This window comes from Natator depressus, chromosome 12 (assembly GCF_965152275.1).
Source record: "Natator depressus isolate rNatDep1 chromosome 12, rNatDep2.hap1, whole genome shotgun sequence".
NCBI lineage: Eukaryota > Metazoa > Chordata > Testudines > Cheloniidae > Natator > Natator depressus.
In genome coordinates, this window is record NC_134245.1 from 37,781,953 (window position 1) to 37,796,215 (window position 14,263).

A 14,263-nucleotide genomic window follows, 5' to 3' on the forward strand; every position below is an offset into this window, starting at 1 on the left:
GGAGAGAGATCAGGAAGGAAGGAAGGACTGCGAGGAGAAATGATCCGCAGGACTTCGCCATCAAATGACATGTAATCTGACACCTACAATGTGGCAGAAGCTGTTGGGGACCCATCACTCTGAGAGGTTCTGGTCTGGGTGGTTTACATTGCCATGAAGATTGTCGATCTGTCTGTCTCTCTCACACACACGCCTCTGACTGCGAGGATGATGCTGTGTGCCTCACTCACTTACACATCTTCCATACATCCAAGAGAGAGCGTGGGTGTATAAGCTCCATCAATACATTTCTATACAGTGCATACACAATACAGATGCATCTACCTGATTACTTTTATCTCCCAATTTGGATGAAACACAGAGCCAAGATCCCGATCACTTGTCATTAAAAATCCTTTGGCTCCATTTTCAGGTGTGTAAGCACCAGTGGCTTATCAAAGCACTGATCCCCCTAGATTGACTTGTTTTAACTGGATCTGGTTTTCTTCTTCACTTCCTGTCTCTATCCTGCTGCATAATGGCAGCTGTGTCTTGCCCCAGAAGCGGCTGCATGTTGGTGCCAGGTAAAGTGATCCTGCTGAGACTATAGGGAAAAGCAGTTTGAGGCTTCGGAAAGGCACCAGCGAATCAGAATTGATGGCACCAGTAATTCCACTGTTGCACGCCAGCCTCCCCGCCTCTCCGCATACTGACAGCATCTCAGAAAGCAATTCTCTTGGTTAGCTGTAACGCTGAGGCATTCTGCTCTAGAGATGGGGGTCAGGGCAGCCACTGGGCCCATCTCCACCTAACAGGTTGATAATAAGCAGAGCTTCTTGACATGAACTAAAATAGTTGATGAGCTTCTGCAACCCGAGGCCTGCATTTGTGAAAACCTTTGTGTTCTTGTCCTTCCCTTCTTGCTGAGAGGCATGGCAGCTCAAGGTTTTCTCCATTCGACACATACCAGCAGGGCCCATCAATGGTACTCAGTGCAGGCAGAAGAGAGGTCACTTCTCAAAAGCCTGCACGTGGAAAATATGTCCAGATTCACCCCAGATGAGGTGGGTGAGAACCAGAGCAATCCAGCCCCTGGCGCCAGGAAATGCCAACAATGTCCCTCTGTAGGAAACACCACACAGAGGGAAGGAAACACCTGTTGAATTGAGCTAGTTGGGAATTCTCCACTGAGACTTTGTTTTGCCCATAAGAAAATGCCGATTTGTCAAAACTGAAACTCTTTGCCAGAAAAGGTTGCTTCTGACAAATCTTCCAACTGGAAGAAATTTTGGTTTCAGAGTGGTCAAAACGGCCTATTTTGACATTTTCAAAGTGAAAACTTTTGAAATGACTGAAGCAAAACATGTCAACTGACCTTATCCAAACTTTTGTTCAGATTATGGCTTCATGAAAATTTTCTAGATTAATTTTTTGTCATGATCCTGGAACGGAAAAAAAAAAATTCTCACTCTCTCTAAAATTCGGGTGGGACAGGAAAACCAGGTCCTGCCCAGCTCTAGTGCTATGAGATACACGTCTCTTCTGCTGTCATCGTGCATGGCACGGCCAAGCAGCAGGGAGAGTACATGGGTGGTGAGCTGGGACACACACGGCTGGAGACATGCAGACCTCTTGCTGCTCATTTATGAACAAAAATCAAATACTTCTGTCATCCCTGCTGGACTTAATGGCTTGATTAGTTTAACTGTCACTCCCTCACACTGATATCTGCCCTGCTGCTGACACCTCTGCTATCTGACCTCTGGAACCTAAAGCCACTTGGGGAAACCAGGTATCTAAAATGGACCCTGTTTTATGCGGAAGGGCTTTAGATGGTCATCCGATCAAACTTTCACCACACTTAATTTCTCCAGTGCCAAGAGCGCCTGATGACAAGGCAGATACAGGCAGTGCCTTTGCTAGTTTAAAATGAGGAGTGGATAGCACCTGCGAGTACTGGGATGTGAGGTGTTTAGTGCTAGGTCACTAGTTCAAATCCAGGTCAGGCCATTTGTGACTGAAAGCGGTTATCTGATGGCAGCTGGAGGGCCTATGCAACACAGATTGGTGGGTCTCAGTCCAACCGGGCCCAGTAAACCACCACTACTGGCAGCTTCACCAGAGAGACCAAGGACCCGGCATGCCTGTAGTGTGTTTCACTCAGGGATCAGCAGGATTAGTGGGCAAGCTGTGGCTCGATAGTTCTTCTGCCCCCTCAAAGTCCTGGGCAGGGCTGTAGGGGGACCCAGATCCTCCCTCTCCAACAGGTCCCAGCCCAGGGCCCAAAGCAGAGAGAGAGTTTCTTGTTCACCTCTTTGTGGTGCACCTGGCAGGCCTCCCGTGGGCTGCTTCCTACCTCCCTGCTCTCTTTGGCTGGGAGGTGTGGTGGCAGCCCTCTCGCCCCTAGCACAGAGATCCCAATCAGTCCCAGCAGCTCACTCTTTAACTGGATGCTCAGAAGACCGCTGTTTTCCCTCAGCAGGGAATGGGGGAGGGAAAAGGGTCAGGCCCTTACCCTCCTGGTTGGGGTCTGACCCACAGTCCAGACGCTTCTCTTCTGGATTGCCTTGCCTCCAGAGGCTGCGAATTGGCTTCCTCTCTTTGGACAGCCTCTCCTTCACTCACCTCGGGCCTGACTTGTTAAGTCCCCCTTGGAGCAGGTCCTCCATTTGACACATGCTCTGCAGCTGCTGAGGGGTGGGGCCCTTCTGGCCCAGTACAGCTCCTTCCCTTCCTTAGGCTCTGTGCGGGGTCTGTAAACACCATCATCAAAGTGCCATAAAGATCAAACGAGGTCTTCATGGTTAGAGGAGGTCCCCTGAGGAAGGGCTGAGGCATGTTGGTTGGGCGGCATGCGTGTGAGAGAACCGCATGTTACCCATACTTGTCCTGGGGGTAAACTTCAGCCTCCAGGTTTCTCAAGCTGGCACCTGACCTTTCCCAAGAACACCCGTGAGAATCAGAAATGACTGGGCAGTTGTTCAAAGCTGCAGAAGGGACCCAGTCACAGAACAACATAGCTTTCTGCCAGTACACAAGGAGCTGGTTCGTTTCTGGATTAGCCAGTGCACTTCATTATCCCAGCTAGTATCCAATAAGCTCTTATGTCAAGTCTTGTTCATTTCTACCGATTAACCACCCACCCACAAAGAGATTCACATCTCAATTAATAAGGATGAACAATCTCTTATGTTGTTGTGGGCTACAACCCATGTGAACCTTCAACTAGACATGAAACCACTAATCTTTACATTGTTGCCTTTTGTCTGAATCCTGAAGTAAATGCGAGTTTTCAGTCACCATCTTCATTTATTCTCCATTTTCCCCCGCCTGGTGCATGCCAACTGTTTTCTGGTTACAGTGCAATTATTGTGTGTGTGGACTAAAAAGGAAAGGGAATGCTGAATATATTCTTATCTTTCTCATACATGCAGTGGTGAAAAAGAATTGCCTTGGCCTTTTCTCTTTATTTTATTTTGGGGAAGGGGGTGAAAGCAGCTTGATTATTTACAAAAAATAAAAATAAAAAAATTCTTTCCTGAATGTAAATGTTTAAATTCTAGCCTTTTTGCAAAATGAGCAACATAATACATTTAAAGGGACACTGCCAAGATAAAAATCACATAAAACATATACACACTAAAAAAGGCACAACCCTTCTATATGTTGCTCATTACCCCTTAAATCACTGAACATTGAAAAAAATTGGTTTTTATGAGAAACCGTGGGCTCCAGTGGCTCCACTGGCCAGGAGACCTGGGTTCTAATCTCAGGCCTACTCAACCTGCGGTATGACCCTGGACAAAGTCATTTCATCTTTCTGTGCCTAAGTTTCCCCAGGGGGATAATAGTATGTACCCTTTTTTTTGTAAAGCCCTTTGAGACTTCTGGACAAAATGCACTATGGTCCCGATCCATTGAACTGAAAGGCTTCAATGGGCTTTAGACTGGTCCCCGGAAGAGCCAGGCATGTTTATTGTTTGACATAATTTGGTCACCAAATATGCTGTTTGTTTATATTGTGCATTTCCCTCAGCTTGAGCAATGAAACCAGACTTGTTGGCTTTTGTTTCTGGTTTCACACACAGCTGCAGGTGCTCAGTCCCTCTGACAATCAAGCTATCCGTGCAGCTGTGGTTGGGATTCCAACTTGGCAGGAGAGACTGTTTATATTTTTTTTTAAAAGCTTTCATTTAAATAATAAAAACACATTAAAGCTTTTCAGTCCATTTCAGGGTCCTGATCCCACAGTTAGGCCCATATGGACAGATCCTTGCTCCACTGCAGAGCTTCACTGATTTCATAGATTTTAAGGCCAGAAGGAACCATTGCAATTCTCTAGTGTAATCACCTGCATAACACAAACCATAGGACATCCCTGCATTAATTCCTGCTTCAAGGCCAATAGCTGTGGTTGAAGCAGAACTTTTCATGGGATTCCATGTGGTTTAAGGCTCTAGCCATGGGGTACCAATAGCAGGATTAAGGCCCAGTTTTGCAAAAGCTGCTTGTTTTTCAAAAAAAAAAAAAAACCCCAACAACCCAAAGCCTAAATTTTGGGGCCCAAACTACTTGTTAGCGCCCTTTTAACACCAGCAGCAGCAAGGTATTCTCATGGCCCAGGGGCTCCCCACAAGTATTCCAAACGCGTCAACACGGTTAGATTTTCCTTCTGGCTGGCTGGCACACACGTGCGCGCACACACACACAGGCTCTAATTTGAACTTCATTGTGGGTTTTGTTTTAAGTGAATCTCAGCAAACTCTCCTTTACAGAGTATTTCTCTCCCAGGACAGAATTGCTCAATATATTTATTCTCATAAGAAAAAACGTAAAGGCATAAAGAGGGAGCCATTCCCATCTCACACCCCCACCCCCACCACCCCCATTCCAGTGAAAAGCTAGCTTGGCACAAACACACACAACTACATTTCAGATTCAGCCTTTGAAGAAGAATAAAGGGGAAAAAGGAAAAATTCAAACCACTGCCGCACACTCTCTAGCGCATCTGCTGCATAAGGCTCTCTCAGCAGTCTTACCCAGGCAGTATGAGAAAGAGAGAAAAAACCCTCCCTGATACAGCTGCTAATGGGCTTCCCTTTTTTATCTGATTTTTTTGCTCATCAGCTCAGGAACCAAAGGCTACAGAAAGATGCAAAAATAATAAAATAAACTTGGAGAAAAAAAAGAAAAAGCATGCTATCCAATCTGTTTCAAAATCCAGAAGGGAACACTGAAATGGAGCCCTGCTTCCAGACCCTGCCATTTTTTAATTGCTACTTTCTGACAATAAAAATCAGCAACATAGCAAAACTGCAGGTTCTATGAATCTTTACGCACGACCACGGATGGGTCACAAAACGGACCAAATGGCAGTGAGATGAAGCCTTGTGAATTAATAACCCCACTGACAAGACAACACACCACCTGATGCTTTTAATGGAGCGAGTGCTTGTAGATTCCTTCCCTGGGTATCCACAAACACTGTGTTTTCACCTCTCCCCTGCAATTTTGCATGCAAGGTGCTTCCTTATCAGCTATGTTTTTATCTTAACAATTAAATACTATGGGCAGCTTGTTTTATGGAACCTTGTTTATTTAATCTCCATTTTGTTCTAATTAGCCTCAAGGAACCTAATGCCACTCTCCTGAGAGCCACATTCCCTGGTGACATCCCCGCAGAAGCGATACACAAAACAGTCTAGGGTTTCTCCGCACCAGGGGCGCTGGCTCCTTACAGTGTTGAGTCGAGTCGTTGCTTTTTGCTGTAACTGAGACGCCCGCACGCCCTCCGTTATGCCTATGGGTGACAGCAACGCTCTGGGCACAGTGGCTGTTTCGGGGAGCAAGGGCGTAGGCGAGTAATTCAAAATGCTCATGCCCCTGTCCCCCTCCCCAAACCCAAGAGGTAACAGTTTCCCAGGGTAGAACATTTTGACATGCAAAACAGGCCTGGTTGCTCTCACGTGGATGAGCACAAGAGATGCAGAGGGATCACTTTCCCCACACCCCTGCCCTTGGAACAGCCAGACTCCCAGGGCTCTGGGTGTACAGCACTGTTAGTTACTAGACACCTCACAGGGGTGGTGGCCCTCACCTTCCTGCTGGCAGCGGTATCACCATGGCCCTTCCCTTTTAAAGGGATATGGCTGGAGGGAGTGCATGATGTATGAGAGAAAGAACCCTCCCTGATACAGCTGCCAATGTGCTTCCCTTTTTTACTGCTGCTGTCCACCACCATCATAGGTAGTCTGGTTGCCTCTGGGTAGCACAATGCCGCCTCCCCCACTCCTGATGGGGTGGTATATGCTGGCCCAAGCCAGCTGTAATATGGCCGCTGCCCTGGAGGGCTACCACAGAGGGTGCAGTTAGACATTTCCCTTTTCAAGAAAGCAGGAGGCACCACAGTTCAGTTGGGCAGCCGGGCGAGCTGAGTTCGAGTTCCAGCACTTCTACTGACTGTAAGCGCCTCACTTCCCCTTGCTGTGTCCAACAGGGGCAGTGATGATGACCTTCCTTCATAGTCTATGGATGAAGAGCAAAGAATTTTTGGCATGAGGATACCCACCGAAGGTCTTGGGAGTTTTGAGCACTTCACACCCCCAACATCCACAGCAGCCAAGTCAGGAACCGTTAGGACAACAGCAACCACAATTCCCCCAGCACATTAAGTAACCTGATGTTTTAAGCCAAGCCACTATCAATTGCAACATGCAGCTGAAGCCCACAGAGCCTACACACCATAGCTTACAATGCTCCACTTGCTCTGGGCCCTTTCTGGTTAAATGAAGCACTGCCCTTTGGGAATTGTAGTCTCTACAGGTTGCACCTAATTAAAGATGGGCAAAATCTGCTCTATACTTTTTTCAAATTAGATGTAGCACCTGAAAAGTTGCCAATGTATCCTTTAGTCAGGCAAAATTCGAGCACCCTGTTTTACACCCATCCTCCTCCTGTTGGAAAAAGGAGCAACTCTGCGTCAAGGGATCATAGCTTATGCCTATTGCTCCTGCTGCCATCAGCCAATCCTTGCTAGAAATACTTCGCAACATTCTCGTTTCAGTTCCTGGCCCCAACATGCTGCTAAGTGGGTAATCATGTTTTCCATTATCCTTCTAGCGGCGAGTCTGTCTGTGTCTTGGGTATCAATTTCATAAAAGCTTTTAAAGGAATAGATAAGAGGATTGCTGTGGAATACATGCGATTCCCGACTGAAACCCACAAATTCAGGCCATCTCGCAAGTTGCTCAGAAATAAAACAAAACAATACAAACAAGGTCACAAGTACTGCTTGAGGCTGATTATCATCTCAGAACTAATCCTTCCACACGGGGCCATAACCAGGGCAGGGCAGCCACTCAGGGTGCAAAGCTGCAAAGGCAGAAAAATGGGGTGGAGAAATGCCCCCCCCCAAAATGGCAGGGGGCAAAAATATGTATGCTCACCCCGGGCACTAAAATGTCTAGTTACAGCTCTGCTTCCACACCAAGGACGTCGGCAGTGGGTGGTGTCTAACATGGAGGCAGGAGCAAGGGGTTAATGTGACGACAGCACTGCGTACAAAGGTCCTCTCCCCAGTGCCAAGTGCGGCTTTTACTCCCGCTCAAAAGATGCGGGGGAGCAGACCCTCGGCAATGGGCCCTGCAGCCACCAGTACCAAGGCCGCCACTTTCATTTGTAGCTCTCTCCCCTCAGACGAGTAGCAGAGACCTTCTTGGAACTCCCGGCAACCACTCATTCCGTTTGGCCTCCCAGCTGGAGAGACATGGGGGTGGCTGGCATGATGCCAGCACTGGCAGATGGTAGCCACTGTAAAATGCTTCTGTCTTAACTACTCAGCAGGCTGGGGGATTTTGGGTAGTGGATAGGCCCCAGCATCAAAACACTGGCTCTCTCTATCAGCCTCCCACTGACAGCTGGCTCAGCCCGCTGAGTACTCTCCCCTTCTGGGCTTAGCATTTACTCCCACATCTCCCATCTCATAAGCCAGTCAGCCACTCTCATTGCCGTACTTCATCATGCTTGAAAACAGGTCGACCTAAACTTGGCCCTAATTCCCACCTGAGCTGGCTACGTCCAGAGCTTTCACTTCAGATCAGCTCTAAGGCTCAGCTTCTCAGAGGTATTTCATCTCAAAAGGTGAAATCAATGGAAGTTAGGAGCCTAAATACCGTGGAGGACCTGGGTCTAAGCTGTGCAGTGCTGCTGAAGGTGAGCGACCGAATGAGACCCACCTAAGTCCCGCTGCTCGTGAGAGTCAGCAGAGAACTCCGCACCTCCACTCAGTGGTTGATGTTTCTCACCCAAGCTTGAGCAGCCCTTCCAAACAGGACCCTAGAGCCCGGCCACTGTTCCCTCCATGGGGCATTCCTGTGATGGGAACTGTACGTTGGACAGCTTGTGAGGACACATTTGGTTCACTCATAGAATTAAGACTAGAAGGGACAATTATGAATATCTAGCCTGCCCACCTGCATAACATAGGCCATATAATCTCCGCCAGTGTATAATTTTGGCTTCCACCCCACATGCTACCTCAAGATTTGGGCCTGTACCTCTGGCACCATAAGCAAGAGCCAGGCTAACTCTCCTTTGGTTTTCAAACAAAGCCTCCTCCACTCACGCCATGGGGAGGGCTACCATTAAGCCAAAAAGGTGACCCTGCAAGGCAGCTACCACTGGTACACGTTGCTGTCGCAGATAAAGTCATAATGCCACCAAGCAACCGATTACATATCAAAGAGCTAATGTCATTCCAAGCTGACAAGCCACTGACGAGGGCCTGCATTCAATGTGCCCCTTCCGCTGAGCTGGCCTGGATTGTGCTTTAGGGTATTGAGGAGCGGACTACACCAAGACGTATAGCTCAACCCCGCTTCCTTTACCCAGTTTTCCGAGGAAGCAGGGCCAGATTCCGGGGAGCCAAAGGCTTATGCTAGATGTGAATTTGCTTGTGTATTCAATCCTCTGCGGGGAGGCAGACACCGCTGATAATTAAGGGATGGCATCAGCTCCATAGTTACTCTCATCAGGCCTTTCCTGGATAGAATGTCCCCTTGCTATAAAGTCGTGGTGGTGCGAATGACACAGGGCACCCATCAAGAGGTAGATGAAGGATCCCCCTTCAAAAAACCTCCCAGGGATGCTGGGCATTTTTATGTTGATATTTCTGAATTAAAATAAAACCTTCAGAGATGGAGGCAAATGCAAGAGCTGGAGAAAGGTCCTTAGAAATGAGCATATGCAAGAGAGAGACCCTGGAAAATACAGCTCCCTGTTCTATACTATGTTTTATTTATAACCCAGTGTCCCTCGAGATCCAAATCTCTTCCAGAAATAGATGCTGAGAAAAAGTTAAACGTGGCTAGGTGAGTCTGCAGCCCAGCAGGAAAACAGGCTGCCCAATAAAGAGCTGCAGGTCACAGCAGGACTCCATGAAAACAATACTCAGAAACGGAGGGTGCCTTCCAGAGAGGATCCCTCCAAGAAACTGTAGGCTTGTAAAACTGCCCCACCTCTGTCCTCAATCCACCTGGTCAGCTCTTGTCGACACCAAGAGAACTGCCAACCCAGTACAGAAACAGGACTATTAGTGACTAAGCAGTCTAGCCATCAGGAGGCTTTCCACTTCACACTGTCGAAGCACTTGGGGACAAGAGACTCACACCAGGAAAGAGATCTTAGTTAAAACTGAAGAGGAGTGAACTTGCAGGGGTCCTAAATGGAACTGCTTTGCTTTTGAGCCTTAATTGGATCTATAGATAGTTTTGCCAGTAAGAAAAACCAATGATATCAGTGGGGTGATTAAGGGGATTCTGGTGGATCCAAAGAGGGCCTCCCAAAATTTCTTTTGCAAGGCAAGAGCAAAGGAATTAAATTTTAGGAGGGTTAATTAAGGAACACACAAAATAACTCAACCAAACAACTTTATTACGAAAGCACTGAGAAAAAATCATATCCAGCCCCTGGCCAGATGAAGGACATTAGGAACCTCAAGTGATGTTCTGATTCTATTAAGCAGTCTGTCTGCAGCCAACTTAAACAGCTGTCAACAAAATTACAATGTATATTCCAATCTCAGCAGAACACATTCCCGGCCAGCAATCCTGTTTACTAAGGCCCGTTTACAGGGTGATAATGGCAGAAATATACTGTGAGCAGATAGGCACGCCAACCTTGGACTGCCCAAGACATCAGTGTGTAGCAGCCAGGGGCCTTTGGAACCTACAATACATACCAGGTAAGAGGTACATCAGGTTTAGATGGCTGGTTCAACTGGCTGTTGTCCCAGTGAAGTGTTTGCACCCACACTGCTCATTCTCAGCAGCACGCGCATCTAGACCGAACCTTCATAAAAAGTCTTTGCCATCGCGTGTGCCAATTTCGCCACCTTCTTCTCCTTTGCATCAGGGCCCATATTGTGGCGGGCTAGTTTAATCCAGTATTGCTCAGTCCTGGGCAGATAGTCTGTGTATTTCTCATCAAGATGAACAGATGGGTGCCGCTCCTCTTCTAGCGCATGACAGGAGGGAAACGGAAAGGAAGAGAGAGGTCACAAACAGCTGATGAAAGCAATCTGCTTGCCCATGTGCCAGGCCGGTTGAGACGATGCTGCAGCGAACATATTTTAATGCGACAGTTTAAAGACTATCGATAGCTAGGGTAAATGGTTTTTCTCCTCAGGACACAGGCAAACATGGAACAGAATGTACCTATGGAAATATGACTTCTTTTGGAAAGCTCAACTTGCCGCTGGATTTTTACCTTTTTAAATTAAAAGACTAATAGCGCTGGTTGGAAAGGCAAACAGACTTATGTGCAGTGCAAACATGCTATCTCCAATACCTCCGTTCAGATCTGAAACATGCCCTCTCCCCACCCTGAGCCCACGCGTAGCTGTGTCAATGAACCTCAACCCTGACCTGCAAAACTCCCTGCATCTTTTTCTGAGGTAGAGGTGGGCATTAGTGGTCTGAGCACAGGACAACAAAGCCAGTGGATTTCTGACCCCTGACACCACCTCCCTCCCTGAGGGTTTAGTGAGGACTGACACTTGTAAACGTACCCTGAAGGTGAAAAGCACTGAGCCACTATCTGTTCCTAAATTCCCTGTAGCTTCTTATTGCTGGAAAATCCCAGTGGGCTCAACCTGTCATTAAAAGCTGGCTTGGGTTGCTAATAAAGCACAACAGTTTCAAATTCTAAAGCCACTTTATAAAATCAGGTACAAGGCTGAAACCTCTAGAAAACATCACAAACTGGAGCAAGGCAGCCAAAATTGCAGATGTGGGGCTAAAAGCACCCCAAACAACTACCAATCCATGTGTTCTTCTCACTCCTTTTAGCATAATTACCTTCATCATCTTCACTTTCTTCATCAGAGTCCTCCTCCTCCTCCTCCTCTTCACCTCCCTCTGCACCTTCCACATCATCCCCCTCCTCATCAGAGTCGGACTCTTCCAGCCACTCTTGAGTTTCTTCAACAGTAAAACAAACATATACAATGAAAAAACAAAACACAATAAACCCTCTTAAGGTGGCGGGAATTGTTACGGGGAAAATGAGATAGTCAGACAGGTGCCCCGTCTTTCTGAACCGAGCAGTCGTCACGTAGCCACTCTGCAGCTCAGCCACCATGAGAGACCAAGTTCTGAACTATTGATTAGTGTTTATAAGCATGCATTAAACGGAAGGGGAAAAAAATGACAGATAACAGCTATGGAAGACAGCATGGTTCAGAGCCTGGGTTGACCAAGAATGAGGATACCTACGTTCAATTCCCACTCTGCCATCTGCCGTGTGACCTTGGGCAAGTCATTTCTTCCATCTGTGCCTCAGTTTCCCCTCTCACCCTTTGTCTTGTCTATTTAAACCATGAATTCTTCAGAGCATGGACAGTCTTCCGCTATGCCTATACAGCACCTAGTACAATGGGGCCTCAATCCTGGTTGGAAGTTCCAAGTGCTACCATAGTACAAGTAACAAAAAATAATAAGAAGAAATACGATAGGCGCCTGTCCCACAGTCTCATTTAGCTCCTCAGGGCATGAGGCTTGCCTTCACAAATGCACCTCAAACAATGCTGGCTGCTCTACCAATAATAAATGCATATGAATAAATGAGAATGCTGACAATACTGTGCAATGCCATGTGGGATGGGAATTCAAGGGCTCAGCTTCCATGCTCCCAGTTTCCCTCCTACAGCCTATTTCCCGTCCTCATCCACACAAGAGCAGCACAAAGAGGCTCTGAGCGAACACAGGAAGCTATGGAGCTGCACAACAAGGCCATTGAGGGAGAGGAGAGAGAGAGGGGTAGGGGGAAGATTATCTCGTTATACAGATGTGAAAATGGGAGGGGGGTGAAGAGACAGCATTACCAGAAAACCTGTTCTCTAAACTCACCTCAAAATCACATGCCAAAAGATATTCAGTGAGAACCAAGGACCTGGCTTTTAAAGCTTTACCCTCGGGAGCATTTCTGAATCCATTTGACTGGGAGCACAGGGAAGCATCATCAGTGGTTCTGGCCTCTCTGAGGGCCGTGGGTACTGAGGTGGATTTAAGTGAAAGCTCGGAGTGAACATGCTGTAGGTGGATTCATTAGGGGAAAGACCTGGATTGACTTTCCAGACACCATGCAGAGAAGCCTCAGTCAGTATCGCCTGCCAGACACTGCCCCACTCCTAGAGAATAACCGACAGACAACATGCTTGCAAAGCTACCCTGAAAATCTGGACCTCCAGATCCCTTTGGTGGTGCGCAGGAGATGCCACGGTTAGTGGCAGGGAAAGCAAGCGGCAATGAGCTCTGAAAGCGGGGGGGGAGGGGGGTCTAGGCTAGGGTGTCAGACAATCAGGTGTGGAATACCCTGCTTCACGCTGGTCATTGTGACACATCTGAAAGGTATATTCCCTGCGAGGTGGGAGGGTCACAGCCTCTACACCACATCTGTATACTGAAATGTGCTCAATTCTTGTCCATTCTGCTGACTTCAAAGTGACCCCATTGATGATTTTATCACCTCCTCACAGCTCACTTGAAGTGGAAGCCCCTTTATTTCTGGCTGTGGAGTACCACTTCCAATAGGAAGCGAGCAGACTTGGGTCATAAGATTTCCCAAATTCTTTATCCTCCCTGCATTCACCCTAGGCAAAATCCGCTTTTACACAAAAACACTCAGGGCACAATGCAGTACCATTAGGAGAGGCCGTAAACCAGTTGTCAGGGAGTCCCTGGGCGATGCTCTGGAGCTGCTCCCCATGAAGCCAGTCAGGACTCTGGGGAAGTCTCCTTTCTGTGAGCAGACTGTCTGCAGGACACAAAGCTCACACAGCTTCCACCTTCCTGGGTCTGACCTCGGAGCATTCAGCATCCTCTGCCCCTCCGTGCGGTTCCCACAGCGAGTCCGCTCAGGCGGGGCTCCTGGGGAAGCCAGAGGGTCCTGCCCCCCAACTCCGCAGTCAGATGTGACTCTCAGCCAGCCAGTAAAACAGAGGTTTATTAGACGACAGGAACATGGTCTAACACAGAGCTTGTAGGTGCAGAGAACCGGACCCCTCAGCTGGGTCCATTTTGGGGCCAGTGAGCCAGACAACCACGTCTGCACTTCACTCCATGTCCCAGCCAGCCCCAAACTGAAACTCCCTCCAGCCCCTCCTCCTCTGGGCTTTGTCCCTTTCCCGGGCCAGGGGGTCACCTGATTCCTTTAGAGGGGATTAAGGGAAGAATTTGTGATTCCCACAATAAATAAGGCCAGTCGACTGGAGGTCATGAGGCCAGGGAAGGTTCTTGTATGGATTAATCTATGCCAAATTTAGTTCTGCTGCGTGTAAAGGGAGCCTGCTGCCAGCAATCTAAAGAATACGGCCCCACCTGAAATCTGCTCTGCAATGATTCACCTGTTTCCGTGTGGCCCGAAATAGACCATTACTGAAAGACTGTAGGCTTAGGTGAGATTTGTCCCCAGTTACCATTAGTGCTGGAAAAAGGCTAACTCTGACTGTCCTTAAAGTATCAGGTGCTGTGCAGGTGAACTCTAGTTTGAGATTGAAAGCGGGCAGGACACTGGATGCAGAGACCCATGCCATGTGCATGAACTCAGACTGTGGCTGAGAACAGGATTTTATGTCAGAGCTGTTCCAGTCTGCCTGTCTGGGAGAAAAAACAAACCTGCTCTATCATCATCATGATTGGTGCACAGCATAGTGGCCGGAGCACAGGAGAGGGAGTCAGGAACCCTTGAATTCTAAACCCTATGCGTGCCACAGACTTTCACTGTGGAC

At 47.9% G+C, this 14,263-nt stretch overlaps 1 protein-coding gene across 4 annotated transcripts in view; it reads right to left on the minus strand.

The window, feature by feature from the left end:
• Window positions 1-9,955: 9,955 nt before the first annotated feature.
• The window catches only part of KLHDC4 (kelch domain containing 4), a 44,127-nt gene continuing 39,819 nt past the window's right edge, over window positions 9,956-14,263 (minus strand). The window contains exons 11-12 of one of the 4 annotated variants that reach the window (XM_074968872.1): window positions 11,334-11,456; window positions 9,956-10,491 (exon numbers count right to left, since the gene is read on the minus strand). In XM_074968872.1, coding sequence (XP_074824973.1) covers window positions 10,316-10,491; window positions 11,334-11,456 — 299 coding nt within the window. In that variant the 3' untranslated portion in view covers window positions 9,956-10,315. Of the gene's footprint in view, window positions 10,591-11,333; window positions 11,457-14,263 lie in introns of all 4 variants that reach the window. The other 3 variants (XM_074968874.1, XM_074968875.1, XM_074968873.1) reach the window with 3 other exon arrangements.